The following is a 19,891-nucleotide window of genomic DNA, read 5'->3' as shown; positions in this document are numbered from 1 at the left end:
TTCCAAACTGCAGTCTTTGGTAGAGATTAAACATTTCTGAAGATAATCCTCCCAGGAAGTTATGCTTCTACAGACTGCTTGAATACTTGTTTACACCACGTACCTACCAAACTGACTGTTGATCTGAACCAAAAGGAACGCAGGCTCTGAACACGACAACGAAGGTACTCATTGCGAGCATGCGCAATGAAATTGATTTAACTAGACTTCAACAGTAGTTTTTGTTTGGCTTTATCGAATCGGTTATCTTGTCTGTCACGAGAATGGTTTTCATTGTCGTCTTCAGTTGATTCCTCTTACTATCTTCTCTGACACTCGAAGTAGACACTTCTTCAGCTGCAGGTTAGTTTAGCGTCAATTTTCTACTATTTCCCTTTTTGTACGTAACCATTTTTAGTTCATTAATTAACCCATCTTAAAGAAGCTTTCATTACTCCTGACGTCTCGTGTCATATGATAATTATGTTTTTAGCCGTTATTTTGTGAATGAAAACCTAATTCAAATGAAAGTATATTTCAGTGGTAATAATATTATATGCTACCGCCGCTTGTTGCTAAGTGCAAGACCTTCTTGGGTATAAAGGGGTCAACTTTAAGTGCTGTAATTGAAATAAAAAGCTCTCGAGGATTTTTTCTTGTGTTCATGTTTTATTTTGCGAAATTCATAGCATGAAATTGGGCATTTTTTTTTTTGTTAATAATCATTAATGATACTGCTTGGAAACAGCGTACTAAATTGATTTTGTCACCCTTTGGCTCTAGAGCACACTAATCAACTAAAAATTATAAATAATCAAAGACAAAACTTTTGTTCCTAAATGTCCAATAACCAAATGTTTATCGTTCACAATTAAATTTTTTAATAGTAGGGTACATTATCATTAAGAGTCAAATGATTTTATTAAAGCCCGCTGAAAAATATTTCATTGCTGAAACTTGCACATCAGTGACTCGTTACAGACCGATGGCATCAACTCAAAACAAGTTTTCTCACTTATTCCTCGAATAAGAGGGAGTTTAAATATTAATTAAACCAATTTAGCCGGAATCGTGGGCGGTGGATATTTTGAGCTTCTTATAATAAACGTAAGCCTGAAGAGGAGTGAAAAAAAAAACAATCTGAAGAGTTTTGTGAACTGAAGTTAAACTAAAAAACATCTCTGTTTGAAACAAATTCATAGTGTCACCAATTTATTGCTTTTTTTAATTTTATACTTAAATGAATTTTCAACAAAGGATTCTCTCACAGCTAGCCGGTTTTAATTATTTATAGAAAGTTTCCAGAAATAATTGAAACAGCTTTCTAACCATTTCACCTGCCCCAAAGAGGGTTCTAAGAACTGGTTGAGAGGGTTTACAAATCCAAATGTTGGTATCCCGGACCCTTCACTTACACACTCATGAAAGGAACACATAAGCACATTAGGAGAAACAAAATCTCTCCCTGGCTTCGCACGAATGACAATATGTGCTGCGCGTATTATGTAGTTTCTGCTATTATGCTTTCTTTTATTGATATAAAACAATATAAGTAGTAAAACTGTATTTGAACAATTTTCGGATTCTAAACACATTATTTTGCATTGACCTTGCCCGTCGCTTTTGGTCTCAATTTTGTAGCCGTAAAATCGTTTGCCCTTCCACCTATCCCTCCCACCCCACTAATACTCCAAGCATCTCTAGCCCACTCAGTGATAGCGTTTACGACACTGCATGGTTACAAAAATTAATCTGAACGTTTTTTTTCGACAAGACAAAAAATCTGCTTTTATTAATTTTATCCCACGATTACAGTAGAACCCCGTTAATACGGTCACCAATGGGGTCCCAAAATATTGGCCGTATTAACGGGGTGACCGTATTTTACCGGGACAGGGTCAAATGACAAAGTATATCGCATTCGTACTGCTCGAACAACCCGTTCTCTTTAATAAACAATGGGGATGTTAATTTGCACAGGCGTTTTGGTTTTCTAAATTTAGGGTGAGTGACCGTATTTACGGGTGACCGTATTAACGAGGGTTTTTTTTTTTTATAACAAATTTTATGGCCCTTTTGTCGGGCCAAAAAACAGTGGCCGTAATAACGAGGTGAACGTATTACCGAGGTGGCAGTAAGGCGGGGTTCCACTGTAGCTATTTTCAAAGAAAGAAATTCCATCGTGGATTAGCCGCTGATTAATCAAGAATCTGTCGAGCATCAACGAAACCACAAGAGAAATGACGGAAATTACCACATGAATCTACTAAGTGGCGCCACGCGTTTACAAAATTTCTTGGTTGCTAAATCTCGTGGTTGCTATGGCAACCATGAGATGAAAATGAAATAATTACCACAAAAAGATTTATAAAAGAAAAATTGCTTCCCGAATTCCAAGAAGGCGGCCATGTTTAATTTCGAAATGTTTCCAGATAGATTTCTAAAATTTGCAAAGGAGCATGCAAAATATCTTCACCCTCTTCCATGGTCCGAATAAAGCTATCTGGAGATCCTCATCACCTCGGCTCCCTAACCTCATTAGTTTGAATAATGCTACTTACACTAAAGAGTTCAGGCTCTACAACCCTTTATAATTTCGTTTTCAAAATTCTTGACTAGATCCGCTAATGAAATATAGTTTATAGAAACGTTATGTCTGCCTCAGGCAGTGGTTTCAAAACAGCCCATTTTATAGTTGTGTGCTTAGTGACCTGACGTTGGATTGGAAGTGAGGCTAGAGGTGACCTTGTTTTGATACAAACCTCACTGCTTTTCAAATGTAGATCATGCTGTTCTTATGCTAACTAGTTTGCATTCCCATATGAAAAGCAGTGAGGTCTGTATCAAAATAAGGTCACCCACAGCCTCGCTTGCAATCCCAGGCCAGGTCACTAAACACACAACTGGAAAATGTCCTATTGTCACGGAATGCATGGATGGCAACGTTTTGTTGTGATGGTGAACAATTTTTGGAAAGAGGCCTAGATAAGTCAATAAACGATAGTTTGTATTTATGACTTCTACTAGGTAATGCTGTTTCAAGTTTTAAATACATACATGATAAATAATATAAAATGCCTGAACCGAGAAACGACTTCCAATCTGCATAGTCTTGTATTACCAGTGCAGCTGCTCAATGGATCTCAATTAAACCGTCATCTAATGTCATGTTTTAAACAAGAAACTCAAAGTCAAATGCCCCTAATGGCAAGGTTCTTAATTCTAATGTGCAAAACTGGGAAATACTTACTATAAACACATTTTTGGGCAGGGGGTGCTGAGGAGACCGGAGAAAGACTTGAAAAACTTGTTCTTTATGATGAGCCGCCATTCCTTTGTTTCGCATGAGTGCCTTCTAATCAGTAATTCAGGCTAGAAGCATCCAAAACATAAGTCTTTTTAATATGTCTTAATTCCATTTGGCCAAACAGCAAATAACAAACCTCCCTGTCAGTTTATAATTCGAAGACTGGGTTGCTGTTTAATTTGCACATCGGGTATTGTTGTCACTTGCCCACATTCATTGAGTCTCTATTGGCTTAAAAGGCCAATTGATTCTTAATTAAGAAGCGCTGATGATTCCCAAAGCGAGCGTGGAGTTTATTCGCCGAGGTGCGGCGCCTTCGAGCGCTTTATAAACCGTCATGATTTTTGTTTTTACCTTTTGGATTTCATTCGAGTTGTTCTATTCGATACAGGGGCAATTCTGTCATTTAGAAGGTCAGTACCTAAACTCCTCTACATATAATTTGTTTTCATTTACGTAAGTAATGTCATGGTTTAGGAAATTACAGCACGGAAAGAAAAAGAAGGATGATGTCAAGCATCTAAATCGCCGTTGACCAACTTTTTTCAACCTGTCATGCAAGAATTTCAAAGTTAAACTGAAATATGCGCTAAGTTTGCAACCTGAGTTTGAGCGGTCAGTTTTTTGAATAAAAGAAAAAAAATAATGATGCAAATGTCTTGAAGCGCTTTAATGAAAATTTGTCACAAGCCACCTGCCAATTATAAAAACTAGAGAAAGACGAACGGCTTGCTTCGAGGAAGCAAAATGTGGGATCCCTCGGCTTTTTTATTTGACACTTAAATAAAGTTTATCTATCTATATGTAAGAAATGTTTGCATGAGGAGAATCTCTTTTGAAGAGAGAATAGAACAACTTTGTTATGATTTTTGGTTGGTTTTCAATCCAACTTAACTCCGTTTTTACCTCCCCCATTATTAGTATATTAGCGGAGCTCCGCGTGCCGGAGGCGCACGCGCGGAGCCCTATTGATAAGAGATTTTGGTAAACCATGTATGCGAAAAATTTTGGTTATGACCTAACCGTCCGTCCAGCGTACACACGTACGTCCGCCCGTCTATGTAAGCCATTGTGAAATGTCACACTCAACCTGTGCGGCAACCCGCGTTTTTTTGGCGGGAAGTGGGATTGCTTACTTCTTTTAGAAAAACAAACGAGAATTTTGAAGAACACTAATATCTTGTATTCGTTGAATATGTTGTCAAACTACATATGTCAAGAAAGCAGGCGACTAATAAGCAAGTTTGAACGACAGCGACGAACAAACGGGCGAAATGTCAGTTGAAAACGTTTACTTATAGACTTGAATTACTTCTGTACGAGAAATATTTTGTGTTGGACTTTTCTAATTCATTAGCCATTCGCAGCGCATAAGTTTTGTAAACACGCTATAAGCACTCACTGAAATATTTCGGGCCACAACCAAACATTATTTTTCCTGTATTCTCCGTTTGCTAACGTTTACTTAGAGGCTAGAATTATTTCTTTAAGAGCAATATTCACAGAGTTATGAATTGTTTTGAACATTTTGTGTTGGGCTTGTGTAATTCATTCGAAATTCGCAACGCATAAGTTTTGTAAACACGCTCTAATTTTAAATTAAAGCGCTCACTAAAATATTTCGTTTCGTAACACGCTTTAATTTTAAGCGCTCAATAAAATATTTCGGGCCACAACCAAACATTATTTTTCCTGTATTTTTTTCTTAAATTTTAGTTACAAACTAGAGTTATTTCTTTAGGAGAAATATTCCTAGAGTCATTAATTGTTTTGAACATTTTGTGCTCGACATGTGTAATTCATTCGCAGCGCATATTTGTAAACAGTACGCCCTAATTTTCAAGGAAACGTTCATATATTTTGAGCCATAACCAAACATTATTTTTCCTTTTTTCTTTTATTATAACGCTTATTATGAGACTATAATATTTACAAAGTAATAAATTTTGAAACAAAAATTTTATTTTTATCCGAGCAGCCATATTGCACGAGTGGAAACTTTACGTGGTCGCCAAATTTTCGTTATTGTACGCATTTCAAACTTTACACAAATGCATTAATATTTTCCACAGGAGAAATATTTAAGAGAGAGCGTAATTTTTCATCCATAAGTGTTTTACACTCTCGAACGTCATTGGAATTCAGCGATGTGATCTCGCACGATCAACAAGAACAGCTTATGGTTCAAAATATTTTCCGCTGACGCGTAAAATGTTTGCTTTATATATAACTTAAGACAGGATGAAGAATTTGTAACGTTGTTACGTTCATACAATAAGCAGAGTAGCATGTATATAAATACTATTAAAAAGGAATTGTGGAGCTCCGCTTTTAGGCTTGGGTAAATATATATATTTGATGCGTCACTTATTAGCACAAAATAATTTCAGGAGCACGTAACGACACATGTCGGTGGACATTTATTCAGAAGTTCTTTATCGCCGGAGAAATTCGGATTTAGTTTTAAAGAAAATGAGAAGATGAGAAGTTAAACGTCAGCTGGCATTCTCGTAAATCCAACAACAGCTCGTAAAATCGGGAAATACGATTCCGTTTTCTAAAACTTTCAGCTTGCGCATTCGAACAGATCAAACTTTATAAGCCTTTGTTTAGCGCTAAAGCTATTGTTTCAAAATCTCCTTTTATGGCCATATTTGCGACGCTAAACAAAGAGCATTGTCTTTGAATTTGATCAGCTTTTCTTGATACGCAAAGAAGCCTTCACAAGGTTACCAAATTAACTGTCAATACAGAAGACAATATTTCAAGAGTTTTACATGTAGTTTGCTTTAATTTACGTTATTGAAGTCATGGTATTAGAAACTAAAGGACGGAAAGACAAAACGGGATGATGACAAGCATCTAAATCGCCCTTGGCCATCTTTATTCAATCTTTCATGTGATAATTTCAAAGTTAAAATATGCACTAAGTTTACAACCTGAGTTTAAGCCACTGGTGTTTAAAATTTAAAAAAAAAATAACAATAATAATAATAATAATAACAACAATAATAATAACAACATGGGAATGTCTTGAGGCGCTTTAATGACAATATTTACAAACCATCTGCCAATAAAAATCCATTAGAGAGTATGCCAAAGAATTTGCTATTCTCCACTGTTAGTCTAAGATATATCTTTCGACATCCTTTTAACCCCAGGACATAATAACTCATTTTACTAAAATGAAAGGCAAACAGGTGTTTCATCGTGTTTGACAAGTTATATCCAAACAAATAAACAGTTGTAGTTTAATCAAGCGCTAAACGTTTTTAACATTTATAGTGCGGATTCGACAAAAGAATCGTCAATACATTCCGTGCAGCGACTTACAGATTATCGTCAGTCTGTCATAGTGGAGTAAACACGGCAAAGTGGACTACATTTTATCTCTTTCGCCCCTACATCCTTATTTCCACACGCCACCTCGTGGTCGTGTTTCACCCAAATAGATAGCGCTTTCGACATGGGTGATACCGTTGTTACAGTTAGCAATTATTTCAAGAGCATGCGTTGGATATGAGATGCTAGATAGCCAACGAGGCGCGTATTGCCAAGTTGGCTATAATCATCCCATATCCAACAAGCGTGGAATAATTGTTTTATTAAAAACATTTTCAAGAAATGTTGCAAGATCTTACTGATTCGCTGTGCAAGAAAAACAAGAAGACAATTTCATGGTCGCTATTTCTCGGGCATTGTATAATGGCTCATATGCCATGGCCGCTTAGCCAATCAAATCCTTCCAATTGCAGTATACAATGAATGATATAGTTTTTAATAAAACGCGTTTATTATCTGTATGTAAACTAATTAAACGAAAAGTTGTTTAGCCTTCTAGGATCTTCCTAGTGCTAGGATCTCCCTCCCCCAATGTAAGCAGCCCCTTACTCAGCTAACACAGATTGTTTTTGCTGATCTTCTTTCTAACTTATTTCCCAGTTGGTTTAATAGCTAAGTTTGTAGAGCGCTACACCGGTGTCGTAGGGGCTCTGGGATTTGCGTCCTGTTCGATCGAACCTAAATTGTCATTTTCATCTTTCTATTCGAAGCTGCTCAAGATCTGTACATCATAAGTGACGACAATGCAGAAACTTAGTAGTGGGCGACTGCTTTAAGATCCAGGCAGAAAAATATGACACATCTGATAAGTGAGCGGTTGTATATTAATTATTAGATCCCTTAGGTTTTTGCTTACATCCGACGCCCTTTAAATAGCAAAATAATTAATTATTTTCTCCACATTTTTATTTGAGCATTGCTGCTTAGATACATAACTATATTCGCAGGACGTACGCGCACTTCAAGTCAATTCAAGTCAGGGGAATTGTTAGGACTAAGAGAAAGTGTTTATTTATTTCGCCGAGTGATAATTGAGATAAAAGAGACAGAACTTAAGTAACTATTACAATAGAGAATAAAAAAGAGAAAAAATTAAATACCAGCATAGAGGATATATTTGGCTGGGAGGCTACCAGAAACTACAAAGCATTTATATGGGGCCTTCCAGGGATCGATAAACTTAATACTTACAATGTAGCAGAAGTAAACTGAAGTAATTTGTGAACTCGAGTTAAGTGGTAATAAATTGTATTGATTGCTCAAAAAAGTAAGAATTTTTGTCCTAAATGACAAACGAGACCCTGAACTAGTGATAGCTGTAGGCAAAGAGTTCCAGACTTTAGGACCTTGGAAGAGAATGGTAAATTGCTTAATATTCGTTCTAAAAGTATGCGGTTCTGGTATTGTAATTATGAAAACTATTATTTCTGGTGAAGAGATGAGGAAAAGAAGGAGGGAGTAGACTGTGTGGCCTGTGTAGACTATGTGGCCAGTGATCAAAAACTTAATGATATTTTATGTTTGCTACGTTAGTTTAGTGCACTTGTTAATAACCCACTCGTTTGTATAGTATCAGTTTTGAATAGTATTTTGTAATTTTGTAATCCCATTCTGCTTATACTTTTGTATCGTAACAATTAACAACAATAGATAATTACAGTGTTGGTATTGTAAGAAGTGCAAGTACCGAATTGTAAGTAGCCTAAGTATCGTATTTTCAGTTGTGTAAGTACCGTAATGTAAGCGATGTAAGCAAATGTAATTAGTTTTCTTAGTGCTGAAACAATAAATTTGCTATTAAAAACAACAACAACAACAACGGAAGACGACAACCTTGCTGAAAAATAAATGGTTGATACCAAAGGAGGAGATCAAGGTAACTTGGACATATATCAAAGTCCAAACAATTCTAATTCTTTGGGAATATCAGTATTGTATATTGGTTATTTATTAAAAACTGAATCATTGTATAATGCAATTCGAGCATTTTGATTGGCTTAGCGGCCATGGTATATGAGCCATTATACGATGCCCGAAAAATAGCGCTCACTAAATTGTCTTCTAATTGTTCTTGCAAAGCTAAATCAGCAAAATATAGCAATATTTCTTGATTGTTTTTAATAAAAAAAATTATTCCACTCGCGCTTGTTGGATATGAGATGATTATAGCTAGCTCGGCGCTACGCGCCTCTTTGGCTATCTATCATCTCATATCCAACGCGCGCTCTTGGAATAATTGTTAAATAGATGAGGTACAGTATTCGCAAAAATTCCTTTACGGTTAAACGTGACATGAGACTAATTTTAAACAAAACAGCCATCCACTCAATAGCCATCCCAGGCTCTTCGCTTGCTCAATTGGCAAATAAAAAGAGCGCCCTGAGAACGAATTTCGAGATGTCAGTGATGCCAACACGTGTTTTATGCCACCTGTTTCCAGGACTTCACGAAAAATAGACCCTGGTTACGCAGAAACGTTCCATTGTTCCACATCACTTAATTTCATTGCTAGGTTCATGCTATAGTGGAATAATTATCTTTTCATTGCTTTTTTGAGGTAAAAGGCTTAGATTTCACCAGAAGGAAACACGTCCAAAATTGTAAGTGCGTGTAGACAATGCGAAACACCATATAAGCAAGCATCATGGCCCCACATAATGTAATTTATATCGAGGCGTGGAACTCACGTGATAATCCGGTGGAGGTGTACCAGGTGCGGATGGCAGCATAAGTCTGGCCAATGAGGTTAGAGCAAATGATAAGCGTGGTTATGAAATATAAATTTTGCCGAGGTAGTCTTCCTTCTTCTCCTCGCCATCAGATTGAACAGATCTCCAACTTCCCAGTGTTTACATATTGTTCGGACATTTCATGGCATATTACAAATAAAAGAAAAAAACAAGACAATAAATTGATGAGGAAAATGCTCGATAGATGAAAACCTATTTCATGAATAGTTGGACATCTAGCTAGGTTTCACCAATTCCACCCTACATTGCGCGACTGTCAGTACAGTATAGTCTACTTCACAGCGTTCACCACTCGTACCCATTGTTATTTAGCATTAGGTATAAGCAAGAGAGGATGAAGGTACCTTCATCCTTTCTTGGTATAAGAAAATTGATCAGATTCGCGCTACCTACAATCCTGGCCAAAAATAATGGTACGATTTGCAAAATTAATCACGAACTGTTTCCCCCACCCCCAAGCAATGTTGTTACGATGCTGAGTTTATCTACAGTCCGAATGATTCCAGTTGCGCTCAACATTGTTTGGGGAGAGAGGGGCTTTCCAAAAATTGCAAAGACAGCTTAATAAAAATGTTGAAGACTGGCTTAAGATATGGAGAATGAAAATTTCACCGACAATGCTATTTTGTGTTCCTGTCCCGGGAATTTTTGGCCAGGATTGTAGCTTCACTCTCACTACACTACTACAATTAATAGTAACCCCCATAAAAGAGCCATAAAAAGGGCTCTCAACCTCCAATTCCTCAACATCAAATCCTCACCAAAACCTACTACCAAAGCTTCCCGATATTAAAAACAAGACGGTGACTAAATCACTATTTCGAAGGCGATCTTGCTCAGCTGTTTTTTTCTGAGGGAAAGCACAAACAATACGTCTCAAATTATTTATGTCTTGCTAGTCAGAAGTGACGGTTGGGATGAATATATCTTGCAGAAACACCCCTTCGATTGAGAACTTTAGCTAGTTGCAAGAAATATAAAGCCGTACATCGTCTATGGGGTACATATTGGTGCAGTAATATAACATGAAAACAACATTACCCGCGTTATAACTTAACTGCTTTTCATAGAAACAGAAACGGGAAATTGCTCACCACTCACTACTCATCAATCAACTGATCTAAGGATGAACTTTGATTAGATTTTAGAAACGCTGCCTTTAAATTATTTTTAGATGTGAATTTGAACAAGGAAAGTGGATGATGGGAATATATCAAGTATCTGATTTGTTGCACTTTTTCAGTGACTGGAGAGGGATTTTAGATGCACGCGCGCGCGTAAGCCACGCGTAAGCCGCCCACGCCGTGAGAGGAGCATCCATCTGCTAAATACATAAACAATTATATCAAAAGTCGCGCGCGCAGTACAGCAGAGGTGGAATGTAGAGTAAAATCCTGTCCTATCTTGTTTCTTTGTTTTTTTTGTTTTTTTCACAGGGCTATAGACTACTAGACGCATTTCAAACACACTCCCTGTTAGCCCAATTATAAGCTGCTAGTCCCCCAGGTTCAATTTTAAGAGTATGCAAATTGTGCCATAGTGTAAAGAAATTTTTTTTACGAAGAAAATGTCATTTATTTATTTATTTATTTATTTATTTATTATCATTAATTTTTTTTACATAACATCTCAACCAGAAAGAAAAGAACGGGAATTGAAATACACGGACAAATAAGCAAAGGAAACCTCTACTTCTTCCTTGGAAAAAAGGGGTGGAACATTTTGGCTCCCCACATTAGTCAGTTACATTTTACAAAACCACAAAATAGTTATAAAGAGCGCAACAGGTAAAGTGGCGTAAAGGAAAGGTACCGGTTTCATTTCGCAATATACTACAACGATTATTATGAAAAATTAGCCTGACTTATAGCCAAAATAGGCTGAGATTTTTGAACGTTAGAAAATGGTATTATGTTCGTGATTCCAAACTGCAGTCTTTGGCAGAGATTAAACATTTCTGAAGATAATCCCCCCAGGAAATTATGCTTCTATAGACTGTTTGAATACTGCTTGAATGCTTTATGTTTACACCACGTACCTACGAAACTGACTTGATGCGAGCCAAAAGGAACGCAGGCTCTGGACACGACAACGAAGGTACTCATTGCGAGCATGCGCAATGAAATTGAATAAACTAGACTTCAACAATAGTTTTTGTTAAGCTTAATCGAATCAGTTATCTTGTCTGTCATGAGAATGGTTTTCATTGTCGTCTTCAGTGTTTTGCTCTTACTGTCTTCGCTGACAGTCGAAGTAGACACTTATTCAGCTGCAGGTTGGTTTAGCGTTAATTTTCTACTATTTCCCTTTTTGTACGTAACCATTTTTAGTTCATTAATTAACCCATCTTAAAGAAGCTTTCATTACTCCTGACGTCTCATGTTATATGATAATTATGTTTTTAGCCGTTATTTTGTGAATGAAAACCTAATTCAAATGAAAATATATTTGGTAATAATTTCATATGCTACCGCCGCTTGTTGCTAAGTGCAAGACCTTCTTGGGTATAAAGGGGTCAACTTTAAGTGCTGTAATGAAAATTAAAGCTCTCGAGGATTTCTTTCTTGTGTTCATGTTTTATTTTGCGAAATTCATAGCATGAAATTTGGCATTCAGTTTTTTTTATTAATAACCACTGATGATAGTGCTTGGAAACAGCGTACTAAATTGATTTTGTCACCCTTTGGCTCTAGATTACAATAATCAACTGAAAAGTATAAATAATCAAAGAAAAAACTTTTGTTTCGGAATGTCCAATAACCAAATGTTTATCGTTCACTTCACAATTAAAATTTTTAATAGTAGGGTATATTATTATTAAGAGTCAAAATGAATTTGTTAAAGCCCGCTGTAAAATATTTCATTGCTCAAACTTGCATATCAGTAACTCATTACAGACCGACGGCGTTAACTCAAAACAAGTTTTCTCACTTATTCCTCGAATAAGAGGGAGTTTGAATATTAATTAATCGAGATCTTTTAATACGTGCCCGCCAAGCCAATTTAGCCGGAATCGTGGGCGGTGGATATTTTGCGCCTCTTATAATAATCGTAAGTCTGAAGAGGAGTAAAACAAAACAGTCTGAAGAGTTTTATTAACTGAACTTAAACTAGAAAACATCACTGTTTGAAACAAATTCATAGTGTCACCAATTTATTGTGTTTTTTTTTTCTTTTTAATTTTATACTTGAGTGAATTTTCAACAAACGGATTCTCTCACAGCTAGCCGATGTTAATTATTAATAGAAAGTTTCCAGAAATAATTCAACCAGCTTTCTAAACTTTTTACCTGCCCCAAAGAGGGTTCTCAGAACTGGTTGGGAGGGTTAACAAATCCAGATGTTGGTATCCCGGACCCTACACTTACATATTCATGAAAAGAGAACATAAGCACATTACGAAAAAAAAATCTTTTCCCGGCTTCGCATGCTGCGGGAGGCACGCAAGATCTTGCCTAGTTTGACCTGTATCACACTTTAGAATGCCATCATTCTACCTCAGTTTGACTATTGTTGATGTTTCTAGGACAGCTTTGCTAAATGGTGCAGGACAACCCAGATAGGCTGCATAGGCGCGCTACTTACATTATTGGATGCCGTTCGGTTCACTACAAGGGGTATCGAAATGGCATTCGCAAGCATGCAAACAATAGGGTTTTTTTTTTTTTTTTTTTTTTTTTTTTGCGAGCACGAGCAGTGATCAAAATTGTCTTACCAGAAGCGAGCACTTTACAAAATACAACCGGCGAGCACCAAGCACTTCGTAAATCTTCCGCTTGCAGCAAAGCTTCATGTGTAATTGCATTAACTTATGCTATTTTCGTGTTCTTTCACTCAGCTGTACTGAGTTCAATAACAACGCAGAGATACATTTAATTCTGTGGCAAAGAACCTACGAAGCACGATTTAAGAAATTTCAAGCAATCCAGCAAACGTTAACGAAAATCCAAACATGCAAGAAGTTGAGAATATTTTTCGAGCACGAGCAAGTGGGGACTCCTTTAATATTTGCGAGCAAATCGAGCAAAGGCCAAATTTTGCGAGCACTAGAAAATTTTAAGCGACCATTTATTCGATAAAACAAGCTTCAAAAACCATTGTTGGCTTAGTCTCTAAATGATTTTTGGCTTGCCGCCGGTTTACATAATCTATGGAATTAAGACAAAAGACCTTTTTAAGGCTACCGCTGCAGAGAACTAACAAGTTTCGAATTGATGGGGCGAAAACCTGGAACATTCACTTCCTGGATCAACTAGATCACTGAAAACTCCTCTGAATTCAAAAGAGCGCTAACGAACTTCTTCGAAGGTCAATGATTTTGTTCCATCATTTTAAACTGGCAATTTTGTGCATATTTTTTGTGTTACCAATATAATTAGATGTGAATCGCGTCCTTACTGTAAATGTGTTTACTTAAATACTACTACTACTACTACTACTACTACTACTACTACTAATAATAATAATAATAATAATAATAATAATAATAATAACAATAATAATAATTTTTTTCCAGAACAGGAATGCCGTCACTTGGAATTCAGACCCGAACTGTCATTCAAAGACAAACGTCTACAAAATCACGTGATAAGAAGCATCGACGTCATAGATCAAGAGTTCTGTGGATCATTATGCTTCATGGAGCCTAACTGTGCCAGCTACAATTTTGAAAAGTTGACAGGTCCAACTGGAAATTATCGATGTGAGCTGAATAACGCTACACACGAGGGACACGAAAACGAGTTGGAGGAAAATTCAAATTACTTGTACCGCGGAGCTAAGGTTCGGTATGAATTGTAAAGTCTCCAAAGTATAATTTTTATATTGGCAAGAGGGCCCTCGGTTAATCGTCAAGACAATATTTTTTGAGACCCTCGACCTAAGATAAAGTCTTATTAAATCCAATGCAAGACGTTATTTTTTTCTAAAAAATTAAATAACAACTCCTCGGTACACTTAATTTACCTTTTACTGCACTTCTTGTCTAAGGGTGTATTCAATAATAATAAATGAATAACATATCTAAAACTGTCAGTAATGTAGGTGTGGAGGCCCATTAATAGGTATCATCGATGGACCATGGATTTATGGCACTCCAATAATTGGTCGTCGATCGCATTAACCGAAGCTGACCTGAACGAGTGGTTAACGAGTTTTAAGAAAATAAAAGGACTGTGCTCTCGTTTAGACTACGAAAAGGTGGTTGCAATTAATTGTAGGGCGATCTCATACTGTCATAAGAACAGAATAAAGACCAAGCGTATCACGTCTCTGTAAGGCTTAACAAACATGGTGTCGAAAGCGGATAGTGGAATATTTTAAATTCAAAGAAATGAAAGGTTTTCTAGTATTTTTTTTTTCTCATGTTTTCACGAACATTCCAGTGTAGGAAACGTAGGAAACGTTTAGGAACCCGCGTGTCAGTTGTTGTTGTTCAAAGGTTCTAGATTATCGTGACAACAGTGTTGAAATTAGCAAGGGATGTAATGTTCTAAGCCTAGAAAATTAGAGGATTCTGAGATCTCAAAACATGTTTGCGAACAAGAAATGTTTCGCGAGTTGTTGTTCCTGTTGACGTGAATAAATCAAAGGAGAATGTTGAAATCTCGTGTTATTGTTGGAGCGATCTGGAGTCAGAATATGCGGTGAAGTTTTGTGTTCATGTTGGAATGATTTGGAGTCCGAATACATGGCTAAATGCGCTGGAAACGCTTACAAATGTTTCTAGTCAGTTTGATTATGAATTAAATTTGTTTGAATAATCATCCCAATAATTGTTTCCGCTTCTGAACTTCTACGTTACATGTTCTGGTGCCAATAAATGAAATAAAACGAATTAAGCTAACTCCTGGCGAAATTGTCTTCATCTTGTAGAGTGCATGTCTACACCATGACAGTTGTAAGAATAACTCAACCTGTCAGACCGGTTATACAGACAAAGGATACCGCTGCTTTTGTGCTGCTGGTTTTACTGGAGAAAACTGTGAAAATGGTGAGACAAGATGTCTGATTTTTTTATTCATAAGATAAGAGTGATATAGGTAAGTAACTTACTGGATCGTTAGTTATGGAAGCTACTTAGCTAGTTACTTATGGAAGGTTACCCGCCATGGTGTTTCTTTACCCGCCTTCGGACCAAGAGTCCTCATTTTATCGCAACCCTTTCCCCCAACCCTTTCACCTTCATACCCCCACCAAAATACATTCATTGCCTGGTCTTCCTTCTTGAGTGCTTTCAACCTTTAAGCACTTTTTGTAATTAATTTATAATTTATTTACACTATTCTATAAGAATTTTTCTTATTTATTTTTATCGCGCATTTGATTATACCACTATACTTACGCGTTACATTTTTTTGCGCCTTATAAATTTTTAAATTATCATTATATTATTAACTTGTTATGCAATTTTAGCTACTGTGACAACTCTGTACATCGTTCACGGTGGTTCTATATTAGTTAGCAGACTTGGAAAAAACTTTGAAGTGGTAGTGGAAATTCTTTCTTTCTCTGTCCATATTTCTTGCTATTTTTTTTTTTATTGACCTACTTTCGCGAGAGATCTTGACAAGGTGACGAGAATCGAAATATGAATTCGTAGTCTGTAAAATAAACCGTATCGTTTTAAATTTGTTTTGGTCGAAGCTACAACAAAAAGAAAGTCGCCGGGCGACGCTTTCAGAAAAATTAATAAAAGCATATCTTCAACCTTCAGTGGTTCTTGTCAAAGGCAGAACGCAAAGAGATTTTACTTGAAATTCTTAGCTAAGGCGGTTTACATATTAGACACGATCCAAACCTATGTTACGCAATTGTGGGACAAACGATTAAGTCTGAGTTATCATTTCAAACCACGATGGACTAAGTGCTTTCATGACAATTGGACGTCAATCTTATGGAATTTTGATCGAGTTGTGATTGTCCAATGATAAGTGTCCAATCCAGTCGATGTAGAGCAGTCTTTAGTCCTTCTGATCCCCCCATTATATTCCCAGCAGCTGGGATGTTTTTTCGTTATGATTGCTGTTATTATTCAGTAAAGATATCAATAAATACTCTAAGCTCAATGTATTTCTCTAAAGTTATTTTGAATCAACACTGTTACCTCTTTCAGATATCAACGAATGTGCGACAGAAACACATAAGTGTAGTGCTGATGCTGTGTGTAGGAATACCAAGGGATCATACAACTGTACGTGCAAACCGGGATTTGATGGAGACGGACGGAACTGCCAAGGTGAAGTGATAGTGTTGTTAAGTGATTTAATGTTGTCCCGGTGTCGGGTGAATGGAAATGAAAACAAAAACTCATAAGCCTGGTGAATAAATGATAGATGAAATTTTTTCAGTCAGTGATTCCGAGTACTCCCAACTGTAGTCGAGCCTGTGACCTCGTGTGAACTAAGCGGGCTATTAAACTAGGTTCATGTAATTAACAAACATCCTGCATACTGCTAGTACAGTATCAGACTGGGTACCCGTTTTGTTGTATACACGTTGCTTTAATGATAATCTGAGTCCACTTCTATGATATCTCTGTATTATTTGTGACACAAACTATAGTGCTGATACTGAAGTGACCTCTTTCTTCAACTTTATAATACTGACGCAATAACGTGTGTGCGGCCATGCTTGGAATTGGTCGTTAACGAACTACTAACATCCTTTGACAAAGTGATGTATTTTTCTTTTAATATTTGCATAGAATCAAATGACCAAATGTTTGTTTGGATTCACGAAGTAACCAACCATTAAATAAGCTATATCTATTTCGCTACAGGAAAACGAAAAGATCGGAAACGTGATAACTTGCGTGACATTCTTGGTCAAGTTTGATAACCACTATTTGTCGTCAAGTCACAGTGACTTTTATCGCTTCAAAGTTAAGCAAAATAGCAAAAAATATATCATAGCATCAATAGAGTAAGTTAATTAGACAAGTTATTTCTATAAATGTAGGTTTAATTTAGCTCAATGCCCCCTTTTTCTTATATGCTAAGTGGAAAGCTGTTCTACTTTGTCTGCTGCAGCTGCAGCTGCACACTGATTTGCTCTGATTATATATAGCTCTATCTGACTTCTTTTTTCACCTGAAATCAGAATTATTACGTAACGAGTGAGCAATTTTAACTGATTGTTTCAGACATTGACGAGTGCGTTAATGGGGCACATCAGTGCACTATATATGACATGTGTAAGAACACTAAGGGATCATACAACTGCGCGCGTGAGTACAAAACGACTATTTTTCGAACGACTTGGAATTCAAAGTAAAAAATGAGTCAAAGTATTAGTTATTTTGCTTCAATTCTCTTTCTGTTGGTAAATCTTGTGTCTAAGTGGTTTAAATAATGTTTTTACCATTACGGGTCCGCTGTATTGTACCTAAATTAAACAACTAAATGTTACTTTTTTATGCAGGCTTGCCTTGTGAGGTACTTTACCAACAAAATCTGTAAGTGAAAGAATGGAATATAATAAATGCTAGTTTAAGCTATCAAGATACGGTCATGTCTGTCTTCTTAAACCTTAATCGTGATTTTTATAGTTTACAGGTACGAGCAGGCGATTACGTTTCAGCTTTTTTCCCTAAAGTTTGCTTGAGTTAATGACAACGAATTGGTAATTTTAACCATGTCTTTCTTTCCCAATTACTTGTTTTGAAATTCTGAATGCACGTTACTTATTATTAGTGACTCGAGATTAAGCTGGTTAAAAGATGTTTTCTTTAATATAATTTGAAAATTTTAATTTTAATGTTAAAATATTAGATTACGGTACATATTTTAGGTCAAGAACTGCGATTGTAGGACACGGAGAGATTTTTGTGCAATGTTTCCTTCTCAACGACACCGGACTTGGAGCATGTGGTGACGGCATTTGGATGTTGGCCATGAAAATTGACGGCAGGAAGGTATTTAGCATTTTGACATTATAACGTACCCCATTAACAATATCCAGCTTCTCAAGGATGATATGTGAGTTTTGTTCTCTTTTCTTTGTCTTGGCATGGCTAGGAATCAGTTTCAAAAAAGACATTCTTGTGAACGTTCCGTGGCTAATGGCTATTTTCAAACTTACAACATCTGCAAAGAGTGGAGGGCTTCATTTTTAGAATGCCAAAAGGTGTAAAGAAAAGACCAGTGAAATGTTTCAAGAAAGAGGCAAAGGAAACTTTGGACATTTTCAAAAGCTACTGTCATCGCTTGTGTATCAAAATAAATGCAACAATTCCTTACGATGATGTTAGCAACAGCCAATATAGCAAAAGAGTATTTCAAATTCTAGCGTCTATACTCATACAATTGCCAAAAATCGTATAATGTAGATTTTTTTTCTCTACATTCCACATAACGTTTGCTTTAGCCACGGCAACATAGTTTAAGGAAAGGGTCGTCGATTTCTTCCGTCAAACGGAGTTAGTCTCATTTGCCTTTTCGTGGCTAGGCCATCCATTTCAATTTGAATGGAACGGTTTCAATGTTTTCTCATAACTTTGGAAAAACTTTACTATTAGTTTCTACCTTTTGTACCAAGCGAAGAAGGTGATTTTCAAAAACATTTCGTGTTGTTACTAAGTTGGCATAAACATATATTGAGATATATATGCTTGACCTGGAGCGCGCATAAAGGGGCTCTTTCGGTTGAAGGATTTAAGAACTCCAAGAACAATAAGTTCCGGCTTAAGACGTTTCTCATTTTTTAACTTTTCGTTATTAATGTTATATAGTATTTTGTTTTATTAATGTCCTTGTTGTCAGATTACCTTCCATTATGGTTCCGACCTTTGGGACAATAACGAAACCTTCAATATCGCTGGAGGGGAGACTGGGCTTGATACACAAGAAACAAAATTGCCGTTCTACTGGAATACATCCTTCTCCAAGATTTGTCTCGGCATGAAGATTTACGGACAACAAAAAACAAATTTTATGGTCATTAACATGACAGCTGGTTCGCTGCATTCGCTCATCGCTGACGGGCAATATCGTAGCACTTCACTGGGTCGTGACACGTGGAAGACACTGATTGGGTCGGAAGCATCCTTGCAGGGCAACTGTAACATGGAAGGGTTTAACTTGGCAAGTACTGACAGTGACTATTCAAAGGCAAGAATCGGTATCCTTGCTAACAACGAAAACGAATGCAATTCCAATGACTCCAGAATTGGATTTGGTACTGGAGGAATTCCTGACAACACTGCAACGTGTGGAAACGAGGCAATAGCGTACCAAGCAGATAATGGCAAAAAGCAAATTCAAGCTATGGGATACATTTTGGTCCAGTGACAAGGGAACAAGAACACGATACTTACTCTCTTGTTGAAAATCGTCCGATTTTGATTAATTTTACAAACTGATCACGTGTTTGGTATAGTTCTTAACTGTTTGTAGTCTTGAAGTTAGTTCAAAGACTAGCGTACATGTAAAAATTCCAGGGTTAACTTTGTAGTCTCGTAGTTAGTTTAAAGACTAGCGTGTATGTAAAAATGAACAGCAGTTCCGTGTGTTAT

At 36.6% G+C, this 19,891-nt stretch overlaps 1 protein-coding gene across 3 annotated transcripts; it reads left to right on the top strand.

Moving 5' to 3' along the window:
* The first annotated feature begins 233 nt into the window (after positions 1-233).
* Positions 234-19,863, top strand: LOC146487437 (uncharacterized). 3 transcript variants are annotated; one of them, XM_085088090.1, is made up of 8 exons: positions 234-342; positions 13,895-14,160; positions 15,253-15,370; positions 16,493-16,615; positions 17,522-17,605; positions 17,800-17,833; positions 18,169-18,292; positions 19,140-19,863. In XM_085088090.1, exons 2-8 carry the CDS (start codon positions 14,017-14,019, stop codon positions 19,665-19,667), a joined length of 1,155 nt encoding a protein of 384 aa, XP_084944216.1. In that variant the 5' UTR covers positions 234-342; positions 13,895-14,016; the 3' UTR covers positions 19,668-19,863. The 3 variants fall into 3 exon arrangements, with proteins under 3 accessions (XP_084944216.1, XP_084944206.1, XP_084944196.1); XM_085088080.1 differs by lacking the exon at positions 234-342 and adding an exon at positions 3,594-3,699; XM_085088070.1 differs by lacking the exon at positions 234-342 and adding an exon at positions 11,553-11,653.
* The last annotated feature ends 28 nt before the right edge of the window (positions 19,864-19,891 follow it).

The sequence above is a fragment of the Pavona decussata genome, unplaced genomic scaffold, assembly GCF_977016875.1.
Source record: "Pavona decussata unplaced genomic scaffold, jaPavDecu1.1 SCAFFOLD_16, whole genome shotgun sequence".
In the NCBI taxonomy this organism is placed as follows: domain Eukaryota; kingdom Metazoa; phylum Cnidaria; class Anthozoa; order Scleractinia; family Agariciidae; genus Pavona; species Pavona decussata.
This window is presented reverse-complemented; position numbering and strand designations above follow the sequence as displayed.

Coding starts and splice junctions, on each gene's coding strand:
- LOC146487437 (XM_085088070.1), top strand. CDS start 11,569: ATGAGAATGGTTTTCATTGTCGTCTTCAGTGTTTTGCTCTTACTGTCT. Junction 14,161..15,252: donor ACTTGTACCGCGGAGCTAAG/GTTCGGTATGAA, acceptor TTCATCTTGTAG/AGTGCATGTCTACACCATGA. Junction 16,616..17,521: donor AGACGGACGGAACTGCCAAG/GTGAAGTGATAG, acceptor TGATTGTTTCAG/ACATTGACGAGTGCGTTAAT.